This window comes from Pteropus vampyrus, unplaced genomic scaffold, assembly GCF_000151845.1.
Source record: "Pteropus vampyrus isolate Shadow unplaced genomic scaffold, Pvam_2.0 Scaffold479, whole genome shotgun sequence".
Lineage (NCBI taxonomy): Eukaryota > Metazoa > Chordata > Mammalia > Chiroptera > Pteropodidae > Pteropus > Pteropus vampyrus.
In genome coordinates, this window is record NW_011889260.1 from 332,412 (window position 1) to 355,964 (window position 23,553).

The 23,553-nt window shown below is 38.3% G+C and overlaps 1 protein-coding gene across 1 annotated transcript in view; it reads right to left on the minus strand.

The window, feature by feature from the left end:
• PIP5K1B (phosphatidylinositol-4-phosphate 5-kinase type 1 beta) overlaps positions 1 to 23,553 on the minus strand; it is a 289,811-nt gene that overhangs the window by 33,901 nt on the left and 232,357 nt on the right. The window contains exons 12-13 of the mRNA XM_023524590.1: positions 21,050 to 21,205; positions 16,884 to 17,028 (exon numbers count right to left, since the gene is read on the minus strand). Coding sequence (XP_023380358.1) covers positions 16,884 to 17,028; positions 21,050 to 21,205 — 301 coding nt within the window. The remainder of the gene's footprint in view (positions 1 to 16,883; positions 17,029 to 21,049; positions 21,206 to 23,553) is intronic.

The window sequence follows — 23,553 nt, forward strand, 5'->3', positions numbered from 1 at the left end:
CCCAGCAAACATTTGTTTACTAAACACTAAATCTGTTCATCAACCTGTGAATTGCTTTACTTCCCTTTGAAGTCTCAAACCATTACCTTCCTTAGTCCAGATGACATATATCTCATTTGCCTTGCTGTCTTTAAGATTCTTCGTGCTTACATGACTTCTTTGTGTGTATGTATTAAAACTTGATTTTCTCCTGTTAATCGCCTTATGTCTTTTTAAAAATAAAATAAAAATAAAATCTAAGAGGGAACTGGATGGAGGGGGCGTATTTCCTCTCTCCCACAGAGAAACAGAGAGTAATAGCTAAAAAAATTAGATAAATAAGGTAAAAATGATTACTTTTGGTGAGGAGGAAATGGGTGTGGGGAGTGAATAGGGATATATTTTTATCAAAGGAAAACATGAAAAGAAATATGAAGAGAACACTTAGTGCCCTAGAAATAGGTAGGATACAATATAAAGTGGCATTGACCCTATGATTATGATCATATCATGAACCAGACACATCTGAAAAGATGTATCAAGGTGGTGGAATTAAGAATAACTACTTTTTCTCCCCTAAATTTCCTACCCTATAAAGTTCTTAAATAATTTTCATAATCAGAAAATGAATTCATTCATAAAGCTGACAAAGTTTATTCCTTATCACAGACTGAAAATTGGTTCAGAAATATTTCTGTTTTCCAAATCCAAGATTTCAAGTTATCAAGGAAAGATCCTTGGTGGCTGGTGTTTTCTTTCTTTTTCTTGTTTTTCCCCTTCCAAGTCAGCACTGGGGATATTATGAACTAATTTTGTAAAAATTATTAATCAAAGGTAATGATTATGCTTAGTTTCTATACTCAGTGCCATGAATCTCTGATATGGTCTTTGCAACACAATAAAAATAATACTTTCTCAATTCTGAGGAAACGATAAAAGTATTTATAATATCCAAAATTAATACTGCTTGAAAATTAACCTTTTAAAAGTTGAGGTATGAGACTTTTGTATTACAATGACTTTCATTTTAATGTTTAAGAAATGAAATAAAGGAGCTCTGTGGTCCAATTCTTGAGACACTTCACTCAATATTCCAAAGAGCCCATCAGATTTAAAAATAATTTAAAATATTAATGCCTTTTTCATTGCAAATGTAATACATGATGAAAAAATTAGTAAAACTATTGAACAGGAGGGAAAAAGCAAAAAATCATACCTAGTTCTATTACTCAAAGCTATAAAATCATAAATGCTGTTTATCTCTGAATGAAAATGAATACTGATAAAACTTAAATTTCTTTGACTAATATTTGCACAAATCTTTTTCTTATCTGTAGGATGTTCTATTTCAAACCAACTTCCACAGAGGAGGCTTTCAGTATCATGGATAAATGATCTCGTGAGTGGTATTTTAGCAGAAATAGTCTAAACGATTACCTAAGAAGCAGAAACTATGTCTCATCAAACAAAGCAAAACAAACAAAAAACCCTGGCTTCTTCCTTACAGGCTGTGTTTGGCACTACCACTTGTGCTTACACAACCACCAAAGCTCTCTGTTTTTGCTAACAGAACTCCCAATTTTGTGTTTAGGTAGTAGGTGAAGATTAGTAGTCTCAGAGCAGGTAGGCCTCTTCCTAGCCTCCTTTGCAGCAGAGGTGGTCATGTGATTTGGGGGCACAGCTGGGAAAGCTCCCCCTGGCTCTCTGCTCTCCACTGGATAAAAGAATAGACTATTGCACCGTCCATTGATTTTCTTTTGCTCTTTTGGTTTCCTTCCTGCATAAATCCGTGGAGTGAGGACATGATGTCTGAGGTTGTGGCAGCTACCTTGTGACCGTGGGGCAACAAAGAGGAGAAGCAAAAACAAAAAGTAGAAGATGGCAGAGCAGAAAGATGGAAAGAGCCTGGATCCACGAGAATGTCACACTGGGCAGCTGCACTCACTCTGGACTGCATATTTCTGAACTTTATGTTAAGTAAATGGCAAACATCCTTTCTTATATTTTAGGTCAGTACTGTCCAACCTTTTTTAGTGTATGACATTCACAGCACATGATGACATGGAGGAGACTGCTGGCATCTGAGGTGATTAACCCTAGGAACTTCAGCTGTCCTAGGTCCCCCTCAGCACCCTGAACACTGAGGGGATAAATATCTCTGCTCATCTCTTTATGGCTCACCACTGGGCCTCACCATACCAGTTGGAAAGTTCTAGTATATGCTGTGCCTACTAATACTAACGGGTTTTCTGTTACTTGGGCTGAAAGCATTTCTAATACTGGGTTCACTTCTATTTCTCAGTACAAAGTGATACGATTTCATAAGACAGTGTTCATTCTCTAGCAACATACACATACACAAGAAATACTGACCTAAGTCTTTCTCAGTTATGGGGCCACTTCCTAACTGACTAAGGTTACATTTCCAAAAAAAAGGAATACTTTCAAGTGATGCATTTGAGACTATATTCATAATGGCTGAAGAATATATTTTAGAGGAAAAAATTTCATAGGTGTCTAGAAGTTTATTTTATGGGTCAAGTTATGTTTTTTATAGTCTTAGGTTTGGGTACACATGGCCTTGGTAATTGACTGTTTTTTTGTTCCTGTCGTGTATATTTCTAAGTTACCCACTCCACTAGTGCTTATCTTATAGAGTTGACAGTGCATTAATAAAATAAAATCTGTAGAATGCTTGGCAGACTAAATAGTATAGAGAAAGCATCTATTACATGTTCTTAGGATTATCATGAACAAAAAATGTGAAAATTGTGCATTAATTAATGGTAGCCATAATTCATCAGTTTAAAAAAAATTATCTTCCATATTTAGTAAAAGGCTTCATAAATATTATTGATAAGTGCCATAAAAATATGAAACTCTCACCATCCCACAGAATTTATGTAATTATTTCAGTCTGAGGCCAGCTCCCAGTTGACTTATCTTCCTGTCTTGGCAAAGAGGTGCCATGCTCCAGTTACATCGGAAAGTTGTGTGTTTAGCAAACAATATCTAGTTCCCTAGTTCTCCAGAAATCACACTGAGAGGGCTTTATGTGGAAGCCCCTTGTTTATTAAGAACTTTTTCCGTATCACTGAGGCAAGGAAATGAAATTTAAATCTGTCTCAACCACAGAATGACCCATGGGATTGAATGACAAGAGCTAATTGTGCTATCTCACAGTGCCTGGGGTGATACAGTCAGTGTATCTGTCTGCACTTGAAAAGTTAGATGTATCATTATTGTTACAAACATGCCTAGAATCAAGTGATCAATGCACATCTTCCTGGAATTAAACTTTTTAATCAAATGGCATTTCTCTTTTTGGGATTCTTCTTAGTTCAACCAAGCATAAACACCTCAAATATATTTGGATAATGAAAAAAAATTTTCTGAGTACTTATTTTGCCAAACACAACAGACAATACTATCAGGGGCATGCAGTTTTTGCCCTTTAGCACTCTTCCTTTGCTGTGGGCATCACAGACAGCTCTGGGCAAGTCATCTTTCCTAACTCTGTTCTCTCAACTCACTTTGTACAGAATTTTCATTGACCTGAATACCTCTTACCTTCTATTGTATCTAGTTATACAAATGTTATAGTTTCTTAAGAGCAAAGATTTTCAATCTTTCCATCCTCTCTAGTGTCCTACATAATGCCCTGTGACTCTAAGGCCCTCCCAAATGTTTGGGGATATTGGATTAAAGTGAGTATGTGTATTATCTATATTAGTAGATGTGGTAAGGATCCAAGCTTGAGACACTGAGATGAAGCAATGTCTATTTGGAGGATTTAGATCTATCTGGTGGGCAGGCCCAGTGCAAGTCTATTTGCTGAGGGTTGAAGAATGTCCACAAAAGCCAGTGAATTGAATCATGTCTTAGTCATCAGAGGGTATGTCTAGTTCGGTATAGCAGGGTAACCCCAAGGGGACTCATGATTGATTCCTAGGGCAAGAGACACAGAGAAAGTCACAGAATGCAGGAAGGGGGAGAGAGAGAGTACGAGCAGGCAAGAGAGCTTTAAGTAAAAACCAGAAGAGAGATTTTACTAAAAGTCTATAAAACATCAAGCCTAAGTAGTATTGCATTAGAGTCTCTCTAACAAGTAAGGGTGCTCTCCCCCATGTGTCACAGAGCTCTGGGACTTTTGGGTCTCCAGTGTAGAGGGCGAGAGGCCCAGCAGGAGGTAGATGGGACCTTTGATGCCTCATGGGAGACTGTGGTAGCTGCTGAGTGATGAAGGAGAAGTGACTGCAGCTCTTGATGGTATTAGACCTATGGGTGAGCACTTATAGGTATATTTGGAGGGTATTTGACAGGGGACTTAGCATCTGCCATGGCAGATGGGCAAGCAACAGTGGAATGTGGGTACCTGACTGTAACCCCATTTATTCCCATTTGTTGGTAAGACCTGGTACAACTCCAGTTACGTGAAAAGTTGAAAAGGCACAAAAGTTAAATGCAGTATAACTTAGCCTGGCCAGTACTGTCTTATCAACATTTTTCACTAGCCCTTCGCCTCTGCGGGGGTTGCCTGTGGAGCATTATGGTGCTGGGAAAATCTCAGGTGCTTCCTGATTTCCTGTCTACTAATGAGATACCAATCAATGCAAAAATACAAAGCACTCTTTACAAAATAGCCTTTTAAACTCATTCACACCCAACCGGGAACAAATGCATTTGTGGATGAATCCATTATTGATGACACTGCCTATTTTGAAAGAGGCTTCCCTGAACGAGGCGTCAGAAAGTGCAGGTCCTAGTTCTGGTGCTGCTATTAAGTTATGTTGCAACTTCAGAATCCTCACTCAGCAACTATCTGGGCCTCTAGATTTATAGAAAAAGATACAGAGGCAGATGGAATACATCCCACCCAATTGTACTGATACCTCCAACCCCCCTAAAACTACAAAAAAGGGTTAAAAAAAAAAGACATAAATCTATAATAAGGGCAGAGATTGGGAGAGGCTACAAATACAATGTTTTGGGGCCTAGAAGGCACATGGACAGGTAGTAACTGACTTAGCAAACCCAAGAGAACTGAATTCTAAGCTTCTGCTGGGGGAAGCAAAGAGACACATAGCTAGGCAAATACTCTAACTCCATTCCAAGAGAAGACCAGAAAGCTTTTTTTTCTTCTTTTCTCTGATGAGGATATAGAACAGAAGATATCTGGACCCATGGACGCCAGAGGCATTTGAGAGAAAAGAGTGATGAAGTGAATGTCTGCATATTAGATGCTGAGATACCTCCTGGCCTCCTTTATTAACCCAGGTTCCAGAAGGCTGACAGCCTGGCCTTTACCATCTAAACAAGAAACTGAAGCGTCTTCTATAGGGAATCTGACCAGGTCAACAGCAAGCAGAGACTGGTGGATACTAACATTTACTATCAAAGAGTCCAGCTAGATCACCTTTTAGTGAGGCTTGGTCAACTCAAATGCTTAAGTTTCTAGTCAGCTTTTTAGTTTCCCATTCAAATACGTGGTTGAGCAAGAAGCAAGGATTTCTAGAAACTTGAGGAAAACCTCCAAAATGAAAGATGCAGACCAAAACAAACAGAAAAAGGCAACCTGAATGAAAATGGAGACCAAAAGGCAAGAAAAGACAAAACTTAGAGTCAAACAAAAAAAATACAATGCTGATATTCTCAGAAAAAAAGAAGAAATTACAACTGTGAAGTAGGGAAAGATTGCTAAAAAAGGCCATCATAGTGAAGAAAAAAAAATTCTTACAAAATGTGGCAACAGAAATGAAAAAGTCAGTGGAAGGATTCAGAAATAAAGTAGAAGAACTCTCAGAAAGTAGCACAGAAAGGCCAATAGACAAAAACAAAGAGAAAAGTATAAGGGGAGGTGACCAAGGACCTGATCTTTTTCCTAAAAATCTTTATACAACTATTTGACTGTTAAACTTGGTATATAAAATTTTGACACAAAAAAATAAAAAATAAGTATAAAAGGGCTGGATGACAAGATGTCAAAAGGACTCTTCCATGTCCAAAGCTCCATGATTCTTTGAGGGCAGGTTATGCTACTACTAGGATTGGAAAAGCATCAGAAGGGTTGGCAGGGAAAAGGCAAAGAAGTAAAAACTTGATCCATTTCACAAATTAGCTTTGCCTTGGCCTTGGAATGCCTGCCTTCTCTCCCGTCACAACTCAGCGATGGCAAAGAAAATGGCCAGTAATGGCAATTAGAATTATTAGGGCACCAACCCAGATGCACTCACATATGAATAAAAGATAAAACACCTTTTCCCAGACTACGTGCTTAAACACTCAGAGGCATCTCTGCAGTGTGATGAGAAACAATGAAAGAACAGCCAAACTCTTCACACATATTTTCAGCGAGTAGCCATCAAGATGACATTTTCATTTTAGCCAAATCCTTTGTTGAGAAAACAAGTCTGGTCATTTTAAAGTTCTTTTGTGACCTTCCAAACACTAAATTTTAAAATGGCTGGTCAGAAAAATAATGAGCTCCTTTACATCATTATATATTTCATCTTTATTACTTTATCCTTGAAAGCAGGCTATTAAACAATTACATTTTGGATTAATATTATTCTGACTTGAGATTTTTATCATTACCTCCTGATTCTCTCATTATACTTACCTAGTTCTCCTGACACTGAGACTATCATGAGCTAAAAGCAAAGGGCTCGTTATTGCAGATGTGTTTGGTCTGCCTGTGGAGGGCTGGGTCTGTTAGTTTCTCTGAAGATAATGTCCTCAGCAGCAGGTTTACTGTGGACTTCCACAGTGAAATTCTTCCCCCTAAAGATCAGCAAGTCATCAAAGCCAGCTACTGTGGAGATAATTCCTCAGTTAACAAAAGGATTAAACAGGAAGTGTCGGGGATCAACTTTCTTCTAGCTGTGAAAGAAATTAAGTTTGTTGTTCTTTGTGTATATTTCAGATATATCACAGAAGCAAAATTAAACAGCATTCTGGCAGAGCCTGGCACCAGAGGGTGCCAGGGGTAGAGGAGAAATGGAAAGAGCTGGTAAATAAAGCAAGCCTGAAAGAAGTTCCCTCATCATGGCTCTCGGGCCCTGGCAGTCACCACTACCTTGTAATTGATATCAGAGCTAGAAGAGAGGTGACAGCTCAGAAAGCAAATGGGAATTCAATGGGTGGGCCCAAAGGGGGGTACCTCAAAGAGAGGCCATAGCAGCTGAAGTGAAGTGGACAAGCCCACGGTGCTACCCTGTGTGGGGCCACTCGGGCAGAAGCATGATACCAACTTGCACAGGACTAGCTTAACCAAACGGTAGACCTAGCTATTGAGTATGATGTGGACAAGTCAAAAGGACAGAGGGAAATGATAAGGATTGAGAAGGTGACTTCAAGGGGCCCAGAAGGACCAGAAAGACCCCTAAGCAGAATAAGAGTCAGTGAAGCCAGTGGGATCCTACAGAGAATGACTTTGCTTGGAATCTCTGTAGACTCAGAGAGTTCAAGAATAGCTGCTGAGCAGAAATGTAGTTTGGTATAAGGTCAGAGGGCTGGGCTGAGAAGCAGGTTTGGGGCAGACTGGGGTATCCCCCAGAGGTATCGAAAATACCTTTAAGGCAAGGGAAGCTTTGATTAGGATATGTCCAGGTCGGTTTGAGGTTAGAGGAATTGAGGTCCTGTCTCCTCACTATAATCTGAAAACCCACATATTTTGCTATGGTTTTGTATTTTGGGCATTACATGTTATATCCTCTTAATTCCCTGAAGGAGTCTACTTGTGTTTCAGCTGAACAACAAGGCAAGGAAATAGTTTCGGTCCTCAGTTAATACAGAAAAGGAGAATATCTCCAGAGAACTTTTTTTCTTAAACTCTAGTGTGCATGAGAATTCCTTGAGGAGTGCACTAAAACCTAGATGTCGGAACCAATCATACTTTGAGAAGCATTTCTCTCAAGATTCAATGAAAGAAGGCAGAGGCTTGGGGAGGGTCTGCAGAGATACATCCACCAACAGCAATCCATTCTTCCAGAGATAGAGTACTAGTGGCTGAAGTCAAGGGAAACAGAGATATAGGTATTTGGTCTCAGATAAAAGGCAGAAAATGAATAAAAGATGTTATTTTTGATAAGTCAGGATATCCAAAGGCTGGCCAACATTCAACAACCCCCTCTTTTTTTTTCCAACTTGGCTTACCTATAAATTGGATCCACTAAAAAATCTTAATACATGAAAAGCATCTAGAAATATTACCATGTACCAATTCATCAAAGAAAAAATATGTAAGTGTTCTTTGAATCAATGTTGAGTCCTAAATTATTCTTCATAAAATGTCAGGTATCTGAAAAATTCACTTCAATTTCCTGCCCATGCCAAAATATATGAGAGATCATTTGAAAAGCTAATCACTTCAGAACTAATTCTATAGTCAAGGAAAAAAAAAAAGCATCTAGTAAAAATCAGGTGCAGACTATGTGACGTAAATCCATTTTTTTTTCTGGGGTTGGGGAGGGGAAGCTAAACTAGCAGGCATATTATGAAGCTTCTATCAGGCTCCAATTTTCTCTGCAGGTGCCCCAGTCGCAACTGGAAAGAGATGTGACACCACTCCTAGGTTCACCTGTAATCCCAGCATGCCGAAAACGGTCCTAATTTCTATAATGAGATATTATTCTATTGGGAGACTGGGTGACAAGGCAGGTTTCTGCTTCAGGACCCTGGGGAGTGTTATTCTCCCCCTAAACATGTATCATAATTTGCTTGGTGTCCTAGTTTTCTGTCACTGGAGAAAAGTTGACTAAATTCTTCTCTTCACTATAAGAAGAATAGAAGTGACTCCATATCGCACCCTCCTCCCCACTGTGTTTCTGTCCCAGACTGAATTACACTCAGTTGGTGAGATGGGTTGGTGTGGGGTACTGGCAATAAAGTAAGGGTATTTGCTAGGGCATTAGTGACGGCTGGCCTGTCTCCAAACTACATCTCTTGCTCTGTCAGAGCGAGCTTCACCTGGATTCCCCAGGCTTACAAACCTTTGTGGAATTCTTGAGCTGAAGAAGATTCTCATCTATGCCATGCACCTGGAATTAGCTAAAGCATTTTTGAATATTTATAACCTGCATCTACTCTAGCAAATTACCAGGGAAAGCATCAGACAGACTTGTTGGTAAATGCCGGAGTCTCTTACTGCACAGATCATTTAAAAAAAATTACAGCTCCTTTATGCGACTCTTAAATTGGCATGGTAAAAAACTATCTCTATGATTTATAAGAGTCAAAATCGATTCCTCTGTTTGCACACACATTCTGCCTTCGTAAAGCTTTGATCTTTGCAATTCTTTTTTTGTAAAAAATCTTACATCTACCTAGTTTTTGCTCTGTGTAGTGTGGCTGTTATCTGAACCCTGTTTCAACTCTGCTTTGCAATGCTGGGGTCGAGAGCCGCAAACTATATTCTTCAGCCCCTTTTCCAGGTTCTGCGAGTGGAGGGCACTGGCAGGAGACGAGGAAGTGGGAAAGAAAGGAGACTCTGGGCCTCTTCTCACTCATTTTTTTTTTCATCCTTCTTTGGGTGGTGTCTCTGGAGGCAGCTGTGTCCCTTTAAATGATAGCCTCCTCCATTGTTCCTGCTCCCAGCGTGGCAGCTGGTCCCCATGTGGGACCCTCCTTCACGAGTCTAGGTTCTGCTAAGGTGACAGGGCGACTGCTGGGAGCTGCCTCTTGCAGTCACACCCGGGGCTCTGTAACGTCCCCCTTTCACTCTTCTAGCCTCTCCACATTCTATGACCGATGCCCTTTACTAAACTCTCTCTGAAATTCTAAGTGTGTTTTCGCTTCCTTCACTGGAATGTTATTAGTCAAAACTAATAAAGTTCTCTACGATGGCTTTTTGCCAACAACAATTACATCTTGCCCCTTATAGTGGAACTTACCGGAAAGCCTCAAGGTGTTTGAATCTGGCATCACTCTGTTGTTTTAACAAATACTTTGATGATGATTACTGTATGCCAGGAAGTATTATAAATGCTTTCCAATTATAATTTCATTTAATCTTTATAACAGCTCTTTGTGGCAGTAGTATAATAATCCATATTTTACAAACGAAGAAATAGACACGCAAAAGAAAGATAAAGCGACTCGCCCAACGTTAGACAGCTAGAAGTGGCAGTTTGAGGGGTAATACCCTAATTAGTGACTTACAATAATGAAAATGCAAGAGAAAGACCCAGCTACGGGGGTGGTGGTGGTAGTGATGGTGGTAAGGTCTGTCTGCGTGGCTGGAGTAACCGGATTAAGAAGTAGAAAAGCACACAGAGTCTGGAGACATCGGATTCAATTTTAGCATCAATAGCGGGGCTGCTGAGACCTTCTGAGGGGCTGGTACAGCCCCAGACTGGCACCTAGGTTCAGCAGGTAGCTGCCATGTTCATAGCAGATACCGCAGGCATGCTCTGTCCCTCCCTTGAGGTTATGGTTAGAGAAATGGAATTACTAGGAAGTCCTTGTAACCAACTTTCTTCTCACTCCATCTGGTAAGTAAGAAAGGTTCCTGCTAACCTTACTATGTAAACAGAAGATACTAGGATTTTCTAATCAAGCAGACACATGTCAGAAGTCTTTTCTCAAGGAGCATGTAATGATTTAGAGTCCACCTGGAGAAGTAGAAATACAAATTTGAGGAAATAACTCTTTTACGTTCTTGTGAATTTAAATCAACATGTCATATTTTCAGCATTTGAACACTCAGTCTCTAACATCTTGGAAAGTGAAAATCCTCACTCAAAATCACATGGAAAAAGAAAAGGCAAAAATGAATGAGGAAGAAGAGAACTTGTATGGATGTTACCGAATTTCCATTACAGCAGCATCTAAAAGTCATCTTGTCTGAGATGTGACAACGTGAATGAGGGCAGCTGTTGAATACCTGAGGCTCATGCCTCATATTCTATATCAGTGCTGCGGGCAGAAACCATGCCTCTACTTTTTAGCCATTTGACCTCCGAAAAGTTGCTAATGTTGCTAAGCACCCCTCATCTGTAAACTGGAGATAGTAAATATAATGACCACACAGGGCTGCTGTGAGAATTAAGTGATTTGAAGCATGTAAAGAAATGAACACGAACTCTTAATACAGTCCAATCATTAGCTATTATTGTACTTGGTTTGAAATATGACTAGTGCTATGATAGAAAAATTCCCATAGCCATGATGCTATTGATAAGCAAACTTAGCCAATGACTTCTAGAATAAGCAGCATAGGTAGACATTGACATCAGCCCACCAATTTGCCTACTGGAAAAATTCAGTTATTAAGCAGCAAAAATGGGCTCAAACACAGGGCCAGAATTCATGTTAGGGAAAAAACAACTGATAAACCTTCCATGCATAGCACACACAAGGAGAAGACCAGAAGTATTCGGAGGCTATGATGAAAGGGTGGTACAGTGTAAAGAACATGAGGCTTGAACCTCAGAGACCTGTGTTCTAGTTTAAACCCTACTAGCATGTTATGTGATCTTGGATATGTCACACAATGCATATCTCTGCATTTCTCTTTCCCTACCTTTTAGACAAATTTGTAGATAATGGGTCTCTCTAACCTTCTTGGGGATGGCTCTGCTGTGTGGTAAGCAATTTGTGGGGAGGGGAGTGTGGATAGAGGCAACTGCTCTCTCCTTCTCCTAGGTTTATGATCCCCAACTGGCAGGAAGAACAGGGCGTAGAACTGTGCTCAGGTTAGCCTCTGAGATCTAGAATGTTGGACTCATCATTTAGGGAGATTTTCCAGCTGTCTATGTGCAAATGACCAGTGGCTTTTCCTCAGATATATTTGCCCTTCTCATAATACTCCAAATGTGTACAGGGTGAGCCAACTATTAGAAATAGCCACTAACAAAACAGGAGACTAGACAAAGTGGGGATGTTGGTAAAGGCATCTTTGATGAGAAACTATAAATATATTGGAATGCAGTAGGGCTTTCGATCCTTATGCATAATCAGAGCTTCAGCCTTGCTACCAACTGTGCAGGAAATCATGAAAAGTATTAATATTCATGTATGTAACCAATTTCCACACCATTAAGCTGTTCTTAACTTGAGATAAAAATATTTGCCTCTGCATTTCTTAGTGCTCAATTTATACCTCCTTTTAAAGAACCAAGTTCTTACTAGGAAAGAAAAGTTCAAGTATCAAAAGTTCAGAATTTAAATCCCACTAGTTGACTGGGAAGCATGTACTCACAACAATTTCCCTTTATTCTTATAAATTGAACATTCTAAGACAGAACTTTACAGTGAAATTTAAAAATATGTACTCTCAATCATCAGGTTAAATATATTATACTTTAAATTATACTATTTTTTCTTTGCTTCCTAGTCAATTTAAAAAAAAAAAAAGAAGAATGGATTGTTATTGGAGTTTTTGAAGTTACAAAGAATAATCCTTTAAGAAAAGGATTTTTTTTAAAGCACCAACAATTTCCTACTGCAGTATATAATTTAGTTGTGGAGACATCCAGATACTAATCAACACCTCTCAAAGTTAAGGATTCTCAAAGGACTGAGTGACAACCACTAGTTGAAGCATTTACAGCTTATTTAAGTGTAGATATGTATAGCATAATGTTAAAATGGGAAAACAGACCACTTGGCTTCAACAGAAAAATGATTCATAAAGAAAGAAAAACTGATATGTGAGTTATAACATCAATATTCAACTCATTTTCTTTCCAGGCTATTTGGATTAGGTTTTAAAACTTAGTAGGCCAAATGAAGCTTAGAATACAGTGTATTTGTTGCCTCAAGAGACACAACTAGAACTAGGAAGGCTCTTGAGGAAAAAATGATAGAAACAAAATATGATAATTTCTTTTCAGTTTGCTGGTAAGGGTTCCCTGCTGAGCAGTTAGGGTTGGGTATAGTGGGTAGGGAACAGGAATATCGACTCTCAGGAGCTGGCATGCCATTATTTCTCTTGAGGGTTCTTTAGCAGCTTAGTGCCTTTTTTGCCCCTTTTCCTTATGATTTCTCCAAGGCAGGGTTTAAGATCGTCGACTTCTACATCAAAGCAAAAAGCAAACTGCCCACAGGTGCGCAGGCAAGCAACGGGGCAGAGATGACTGAAGCAGAGGGTGGTGACCTGGAGAGTCCAGGCTTCTCCCCTCCACCTGAAAAATGTCAGGAGGCAATGGAGCCGAGTGGGGCCAAAGCTGGTAATTTTTCAAATGAATCTGGGGATTTTAGTGAAACTGCTTACTTTAAAATGTTAGTGTATGTAATAAACATTCTTGGTTCACTAAAATGCTTTTCTCTGGCTTGCATTCTTTGGGCAGGGCACCCTCTTGATTGTGGCGAAGGCTGCAGGGCTGCTGGCGGGCCAGTTGGGTGGTGTGTTCCCGGGGCAATTTCCTGATGTCCAGCCTGGAGCACACTCCCCCAGCCTTTCCACAGACTTTGTAAGCCTTAATGCCCTCCGTCAAATCCCATTCTGCTTAAGATGGAATGGTTTTTTGTTCTTGCAACAGAATCCGACCTGGACTGATAGCTGTCAAATTGCAACTTGCAGATACAATGCCACAGAAGACTTATTTCAAACAATTCGCTTCAAAAAAAGAGGGAAATATCAGATAAGACATATTTTTCCCAACCAAGTATATATGACAACCAGTGTCAGCATAAATAAAAGTACCAAGAATTATATTATGGCCCTGGAGTATACAGAGGTAGGGCATGCACAGGGGGCTACAGCAGGAGGTAGTGCCAGACCCTGGAGGAACTTTATGCATTCCCAAGAGGTGAACACCTCTGGCCAAGAGATTAGACACTTAACTATGACCATGGCCACCAAAAACAAGCAAAAACTCTTTATTTTTTTTGTTAAAAGTTCTAGTAAATAATTTCATAGCACATCCAATTATATGCCCCTGATAATGAGAACAGACGCAAACGGTAAGTAACCACCATGGCGTCACATGAGAATTGTTTTTCACCTTGCATAGAACTTTTTGTGACTTTTCAGCGATCTTTTGAGCTAATTATATCTGAGAGCAAAGGAACCATGTTCAGCTGGATTGTACAGATAGGAAAAACTGTTGCTTGACTAATTTACATGACAAATTCGAACAGTCAAGGTACACAATAATGTTAGGTATAAGTTACCTCAAATTTTTCTAATCCAAAGCTGCTAACCAAATTACTTTGAAAGTTCAGGCGAGCTGAATAATTTCTGATGAAGCCTTATTTGTTGGCCCTTACAGCAGAGCTATCCAGACTGAAGTCCGGCTAAAATTTGGGGCTCACCTGGCAATTTGTTCCACTTCTCCAGACCTAGACAGGCTGCCTCACCTGCTCTTGCATTTAGCCGAGAGGGAGGGAAACAGCAACAAATGGAATTTCTACAGAAGCTCCAACTTCCAAATCTTAATTTTCCAAAGGATTAAGATAGAATCTATAAATATGCATATATTAAAATGAATTTACCATATTAAGTACTCTTTCTGGAAGTGAACCAAGCTGCTAGCCTGGAAGTGGAAAATGACTTACAGTGTAAGCAGCACTCTACCTGCAAAAATCTGATCTTGATTCTCGAGAGCTAGATTTCAAGGAGCACTAGTTCAATATTAACAGATAATTATGGAGAATGTGTACATAGTAGTTTCTGTCCTAGAATTAAAGCTAATTATAAAATTGCATATGTAAAAACAGAAAGATAAATAAAACAGCTAATCCCACAGACAGTGTTGTGATCTCTTTGTGATCTTTGAAGATATCATTTTCCATTCCTAGAGCTAACATCTGGGAACATTTTGTTTAAAAAGGAAAAAATATCTAATAACAAATTAACTTTCTATCTATAAGAAATTTTGGTAACCCATCCCAATGTTCAAATTCACATTAAAAGTTTGAGAGTCACTACACATTAGTTTCCTGTTACTGCTGTAACAAATTATCAAAACTTGTTGCTTAAAAGAATAAAAACTTATTACCTTACAGCTCTGGCAGTCAGAAGTCCTAAAATTCAAGATGCTAGAAGAACTGCGTTCCTTTGTGGACGCTCTAAGGTAGAATCCTTGCCTTTTTTGGCTTCTAGATTCTGCCTGCATTCCTTAGCTCAGAGCCCCTTCTTCTATTTTCAAAGCCAGCAGTTGTAGTATCTCCAAATCATTCTGTGACCTTTGCTCTGGCATCACATCTCTCTTTCTGACTCTAATCTTCCTGTCTTCCTCTTTTAAGGACCCTGTGATTACAACTGGCCTGTCTGGGTAATTCAGAACACTATTCCTATCTCAGGATCTTTAGCTTAACCACATTGGCAAAGTCCCTTTTGCTCTATAAGGTAACAGTCACAGAGTCTGGGGATCGGGATGTGGAACACTTTAGGGGGCCATTATTCTGTCTAATGTAGTCACTAAGGTCACTCATACAAAAAGAGAATATTGAAATATCTTTGCAGCTATCTGTGCAATATTAACCAAGAGTACTTGCTTAAAACAATCAATTCATAAGAAATTATTAAATGGAAACAAAAGAAAAAATGAACAAATGGAACTATAGCAAACTAAAAAGTTTTTGCACAGCAAAGAAAACCATCAACAAAATGAAAAGACAACCTACTGAATGGGAGAAGATATTTGTCAATGATATATCCATTAAGGGGTTATTATTTAAAATATATAAGGAACTCATATAGCTTAACACCAAAAAACAGAAACAATCCAATTAAAAATAGGCAGAGGACCTGAATCGACATTTCTCCAAAGAGGATAAACAGATATATAACAGGTATATGACAACATGATCAACATCACTAATCATCAGGGAAATGCTAATTAAAACTACAATGAAATATCACTGCATACTTGTCAGAGTGGCCATCATCAATAAATCAACAAACCACACGTGTTGGCAAGGATGTGGAGGAAAAGGAACCCTTGTGCACGTTGGTGGATTATAAATTGGTACAGACACTATGGAAAACAGTATGGTGGTTCCTCAAAAAATTAAAAATTGAACTACTGTATGACCAGCATTTCCACCCCTGGGTATTTATCTAAATAAACCAAAAACTAATTTGAAAAGATATATGCACCCTGACGTTCACTGCAGCATCATTTGTAATAGCCAAGATATGGAAACAACCTAAGTGTCCATCAATAGATGAAGAAATACGTGGTACATACATACAGTGGAATATTATGCAGCCATGAAAAGAATGAAATCTTGGCATCTGTGACAACATGGGTGGACCTAGAGGGTACTGTGCTAAATGAAATAAATCAGAGAAAGACAAATGCAGTATGATTTCACTTATATGTGGAATCTAAGAAACAAAATAAATGAATAAACAAAAAGAAACAAATTCATAGCTATGAGAACAAATTGATGGTCTCCAGATGGAAAGAGTGTTGGGGGGATGGGTGAAAAAAATGAAAGGGATCTTGACGTACAAATTGCCAGTTATAAAAAGTCATAGGGATGTAAAGTACAGCATAAGGAATATAGTCAATATTGTAATAACTATGGATGGTATCAGAGGGGTACTAGACTTATTGGGGTGATCACTTTGTAAGGTATATATATCTTGAATTGCTATGTTATATACCTGAAATTAACATAATATTGTATGTCAAATGTAACTGAAAAATGCATTTAAAATTAGTAAAATAAAAATGATGAAAGATTTGTTTTCTTCCACAGAACCAAGTATACAATTTCTACAGGACATAATTATTAACAATAATTAATAAGGAAAATCAAGAGAGGTTTTCCTCAGATGCATTTCTTGCCACAGTAAAAATCATGCATATTTTCTCTCTTACTTACAGAGCAGGTGACAGGCACATCCTGGTTGTCAGGAACAGCATGTTTTCATTCAAAGCTATTCATCTAGTTGTGATGTTGACATGGTTTAAGAGCCAGACTGGTAATTTGATTGTGCTAAGTCTTACCTGTTTGCATAAAGCATAGTCCTGTCGTGTGGATAATGTTCATTGACATATAAGGAAGATGATGAAATTGTGGTCGCCAAGGAAGCAGCTTCAAACAATGATGGTGTGCTAGGCACCAGGTCTGGCCTGTGTCGCGATCCCAGCGCTGGGTAAGAAAAGCAACGCACACACACACACTCATGAATCTCAGTAATAAATGCTGCTTTGGAATCTATAATAATTTAAATGAGTCGAAAGCTTCATTTTACATATCAGGCTGCAAATTAAATTATGAGTTAACTGCGCTCTTCTGAACTGCAGCAGAAATATAAAATAGCTTCTTGCCAACAGGTTAAACAGAAAGGAAATTACATTAATTTACAAAATGGCTTATGAAAATGATATTATGAATGTTCTTTTAAAAACCTTATAAAGTGATTTACTGTTTCAAAAGATAATATAAAAAGCTCCTAGGAGCTTAAGGAGATAATTCGACAGAGATTAAAAGGACGACTGGCAGGTGTGTAAACAGACAGTGAACCTGCTTTCCCCTTTAGGATGTGCACATGTCCATGATTCTCAGACATTTTAATAGCCAGGAAACACATAACCCACAGATTAACAGCCTGCCATACCTTAACCCTGTTTGAGCCCACACATATATTTGAACATTATCCATGACAATTCTTGACATCATATTTTCACAGCAAGGCTGCCTTTCTTAAAAATGAGAAAATGCTTATTTCTTATTTAAAATGTAGGTGCCTATGAAAATAGGTAAGAGCCCTCCCTCATGAGGAAGTAAAATACTCAAGGCCGAGCAGTAACCCATACTCACTCTCTCTGAGTCTATGTGGATTCCTTTTTTTTTTTTAAGAGTTCAATGTGGGTCCTTTTAAACCTTATTCTAAACTTTAGACACATTTTCCTCTATTATTGGCCAGCCTGTCAAAGACATTCCTTTAATTAAAGGTCTAGTCACGCACAACAGAGCTTCTCTAAAAAGAGACATGCAAGTCCCCAGAGAGAGAACAGTGTGGACATAATGGGTGGATGAATCTTTACCTTAAAGTTCTGCAGTTGGGCTCATGCTGAGCTTTGAAGGAGAGAACTGTTTCTTCATGCTCCTATATCTTTCAATTTTTTAAAAAGCTAGTGTGGTAGGCAGAATTCTAGGATGATTGCCCAATGACCTGCACCCTTGTATAATGTCCCTTTGAGTGTGGGTAGAAACTGAATGTGATGAGATGTTACCCTTGTGATTATTTTATCTGACATGGCAAAAGGAATTTTGCAGGTATAATAAAGGTTACTAATCAGTTAACTTAAAGAGGAGATCATCTAGGTGGGCCTGGGCCAATCACAGGAGCCCTTTAATTCTATGTCTCCAGGTCAGAGATGGTGATGTCAGAGATTCAAGTGTGAAGAACATTGACTTTTGAGAAATTCTCCTTTTGAACATGAAGGGGGCTGCATGATAAGGAATGTGGATGGTCTCTAGGGGCTGAGCATGGACCTCCGCTGGTAGTCAGATGGCAAAGATGTGGCGGCCTCAGCCCTACAACTGCCAGGAAATGAATTCTGCCAACAACATGATGAACCTGGAGAATTCTTCTCCAGCACCTCCAGGTGAGAACTCAACCCAGTGGACATCTTTCTTTTTGAAAAAACTTGCACTTTTATTAAGACATGTATAAAAACAAAAAAACTTCAGTGATAGAAAAGATACCCTGTTTCTCATTCAATGGGACAGAAGTCTGAAGATAGTTCCTCTTTCTATCTCAGCTGGAAGCTTCCCATTACTGGGTAAGAAGAGCTCCTAAAAGTCCCTCTTGGGATCCTTGTGAATCTGTCCCTTGGGTAAAAAGTGGAGATCATTTACAGTACATGTAAGTTATGGTTTACCCAAAGAAGCGGGGTTAGAAGTCTAGGTGTAGGAGGCTGTGGATGTTGGGCGCAAAAATAAGACCAATGCCCCTTACATGGGCTCTGACTTGTATCAGTTTTCCTTGATGCCTTACAGTAAGAGCATATGCACTGGAAGATTCTGAATCCTGGACCTGCCACTTAATTTACTTAATCTCTTTCCGCTCAATTTCCTTATTTGTAAAATAGAATAATACCTCGCTCACAGAGTTGATGTAAGGACTAAGTGAGATGATGTAGGTAAAGTTTAGCATGAAGCCTGGCACAAAGTAAACACTCAATTAATATCTACTCCTAACCTCTTTCTTCACTAGATTTTAAGCTTCACATTTTTTCCAGGGGGTTACGGGTCAACCAGTGGACATCCTGACCCTAGTTTTTAAGACCCTGATAAGCTGTGCCCAGAGAACCCAGGTTTTGCCAGTCTTCTGACTTACAGAACTGTGAACTAATAAATGGAAGTTACATTAAGTGGCTAACTTTCTAGTAATTTTCTACATGGCAACAGAAAACTAATATAACCAAGATATACTGGGAACAACAGAAAACAAGTGATTAAAAACCAGAGGGAAACTGGGGGATGACTTGGTGTACTATGAAAGGGAAAGGCCCCAAGTACAGAGCGATATAAAAGGTTGAACCTTGTAGCAAATTTTGTAGATGCAGAGAATTGTCAAGATAAACACGTTTTAAAATTGTATGTTAACATTTTTAAAAAATATGCTCAATAGGTTTTTCTTTGACTTTCAGAGACTGTTTCAGGTGAGGTACCTTTAAATTTAAGCAATGGGTCCAATAATTCACTTGAAAAAAAACAACAACATACTATGGGTACTACTTTCCACATTTCCAGACTTTCTGGATGATCTGTAATGTATCTGTTATCCAGATTAACACCTGGACTTGCTGCTTTAACTTTGGAAGTCATATTGAACATACTATTTGCAAGTTTAACCAACACGGTTTAAAAATAAGTTTATTCTATTTCCCGGACTGCAGACACCTTGCAGTAGGGAGATGGCAAGGCAGGACTGCTTCGAGAAAGAGGGTGGATATCTGCCAGAAACTGGAGCCATCAACTCTGATAGAGTCAGCAAGGGCAATTCATTAACTATTTTGTTGAAATCACTAAGTCTGGGTAAGAGTAGGTTTATAGGAAGATTAGAAAGAAAAAAACCCCACATGGGACATATGGGTAAGTGCTGCAGAAGAAAACAGGAATGACACCCTATTCTAAAGACTGAGGAAAAGAAAATGCCAAGAAGAGATCTAATCTTCTACAGGAAGTGGAAGAAAATTTCAGGAGATATTGGTATTCCCAAAAGAATATACTACACTGATAAAAAATCTAAAATGTCACATCCCTTTCTAGGATTACGAGAGAAAAACCAAATGATCCATGTATTGGATACAAAAAAGTATTTGATAAAATTCAACACTCATGCTTGATAAAAACTTTTAGCAACCCAGGAATAAAAAGGAACTTCCTTGACCTGATTATCGGTATCACATACAACAAACTTCTTTCTCAACAGTGAAACATTAGAAGCATTCCCTTTAAAATCAGGACAGGGTAAGGCTGCCCACATCACCACTTCTATTCATCATTGTGCCAGAAGTCCTAGCCAGCAAGTAAGAAAGGACAAAAGATGTGAGGTCTGTGCAGTAGCAACAAATAGCCAGAAAACCCAAATCTTAAAACGATATTATTTGAAAAGACAGAAAATATATAGCTATGTCTGTATCTCTATATCCATCTAAGGAATAAATCTAACGAAAGGTATGTATGACATGCCAGGAGGAAATTATAAAACTGATTAAATTCTTTAAAGAAGACCTAAGTAAATTGATAATTCATTGTTACATTGTGATTGTATGTATAACTATGTGTACATATGTATATAATGTATATGTGTTTGAAAGAGAACAAGGTCTAGTAGTAAAAACACCAAAATAGTAGTAAAAACACTGAAATGTTCAGATTTGTTACCTTCAGGTAGTAAGATTATAGATCTTGATTTTTTGAATAATTTACTATCTTCTAATTTTTTTTTTACCATAAACCATATATTGTATTATTTATGTGTTTAAAAAATTTTACATTTACTGTGTCATATGGTAAATATCCTTTTAAAAATTAGTTAATGGCTTCGTTTCTTAGAGCAGGTATTTTCTAATTTTTCTACTGTGAGTTTACATTACCTGTTTAAATAAAATCACAAGAACTTTTTTTTTTTTTTTTTAAAGTTGCATGTCTTTACCTTCTTCATCAAGGCTGCTAAAACTCTGCCCTTCTGTCAGCAAGTCCCGCTTCTCATCCTTCCATTCCTGGCTAACTGAGGATACAATCTCCTGTGAGGTTGCCTTCAGGGCTGCGATGGAATTGCACCGTTTTTTAGAAGGTGAGGCCTTCAAAGCTAGACGGAAAGGAAGAAGGGGAGACAAATAAAGATACTTATTGTAAAACCACATCAATATTTTCTTTGTTAAGATTTTACTTATTTATTAACATTTTAATCATTATTTGAGTAGAATGCAAGAAGCCTTGTTTTATATACATGAGGAAAGGGAGATGAAATTGTGTTCTGGCAATTTTCTTTGTCCAAAATGACCTGACTTAAATCAGAATATTCTAGAATAAATTCAAGTTGACATGTCTCTCCAGATTTTGAAATAAAGCCTTATTTGAGGTCAAATTCAAACATTTTGTTGTTCAAGAATTATTTTTTCTCCTCCAAGCCATGTTTTTCTACCGCTGAGAGGATGCTGAGTGGGTTGGTAAACGCACATGGTAAAGTAAGGAGAATTCTCATGACCCTAGTTTTATTAACTTGGGACTGGAAATTTCTAAACATGCCCGTGTTTAATCTTATACTCATGTTGCCCAATTTAGCCAAATTACTTCTGGTTGCTTTTTCTTTCAGTGACTTTGTACTGAAATTTTCTGCCCTTTGGGGTTTTTTTCCTAGGTCATGATTACGTCAGAGGTATAATTTACTCCTGATCTTTGTCCAGATAGCATTCTACAATTTCAGAGTTGTATTAGGAACGTGAACCAAGTAAATGTACTTCCTCATCAATCATACTTGCTGAAGGCTGTGACTACATCTGATACGTCAGTGGGTCCTTACATTCACTCTTTGCTGCAATAATTCCTCTTGGCTTAATACTGCTAGAGAATTTCCTTGGAGGTTACGGGGAGAGGGAAGTTGAAGCTTGTGTATACTTTCCCCTGAACTTGTTGTTGGCAGCATCTCTCCTTTGGAGGTCTGCATATAAGGGTAACCTGACAGCAGATGCATCTAGTAATTGTGTTTGGCCTTGGGAATCTCAGAGGTTAGATTATATACTGCTCATCCTGAGGCCTTCCCACAGGCAGCTCACAAGAACTTAATTGGAGAAGGACTTTGGGACACATAAATGAGGGAAAAATAGAGGGCAATCTCTCCACTTAAAGAGAAGGGAAGATTTATATATCCTATGAGCAGTTTCATAATTATCATAATATAATCACCATCGAAAATAACTTTTATAGAGGGCTTCAGAGATTGGAAGCCAACATGCACTTCTATATCTCAAATTATTCACATGGGAGATAGGCCCTTTTACAGGTCCAGAAACTAAGAGTAGAAAAGTTGTGACCTGTTCAAGGTCATAGAGCTAGAAAGCAGGAAACCCCAAGGTATCTTTCTTTTTTCAAGTTGTATAATTGGTGGTTCATTTCCTAGCTCTATAGCATTCTATTTTCTGGTTAAAGAAAAAAAGACGAAACTAGTCCCCGCCCCCGATCCCCCAGCTTTGAGGAGATTTTGAACATTTAAAAACTGATCAAAATTTATTTTAATGATAAATAAGTGGACCAAATAAGTCACATTTTCCTCATCCTATCAAAGCAGTGGTCACACTTGGTTTACAGGTGTAAAGCAATTATGTACACACAAACTTTTGCTCTAATATTCTATCGGCTAACTTCTATAAACCCCCAACTCTTGTCTTTTGACATCGGACTTTAAAACTGCTAAGTGAGGATTTCAAATGTGGCTTACTAATTAATTTTTTTTTTCCAAAAAGCTTCCTATGTTATTAATTTTTCGCATAGTGCTAGGTTCATAATAGGTGCTCAAATGCTGACTGAATGAATGCATTATTGTCCTGAAATATTAGTTTTAACAAATTAATGTACTATTATAATCCTTTCAGGAAACTGAGATTTAGTACTTTAGACATACCATCTTGGTAGAAAATTTCAGTGAGGTTTCAACATTATGGTGACTACTATTTCTAAGAAAAATTATAGGATTTTGCAGACATTATTACGTTGGTAGCATAATTCAATTCTGAGGTAGGATGAATGAATTTAAGAAGGTTAAATAAACTGATTTGAAAAAATAAATTTGAAGACCAGGTACTATTTTCTTGGGGATAGGGTAAGAAGGAGGAGTTTTCTCCTACAAAGAAAGTATGCCGAAAAACATGGGGTAACATCAAAAACATGGTGGAATGAAAAATGTCCCCAGAGTTCTTTCTCCCCTTGAAACAATAATAAGCTGAATATCTAAAACTCAACAAAAAACGCCCAAACTGCACACCAGCATGTCTGAGCAAGGTATGTGCACATAAGAGCTACCACAGGAATTGAAAAAACAACTAGATCAGCAAAATCAGTTTTTTAGCAAGGAGATTCAAACTCTCAAAAAGAACCAAATAGAACTTCACACTGAAAGAGATAACAATTGAAATAGCAAACTTGGAAAATAAGAGTCAA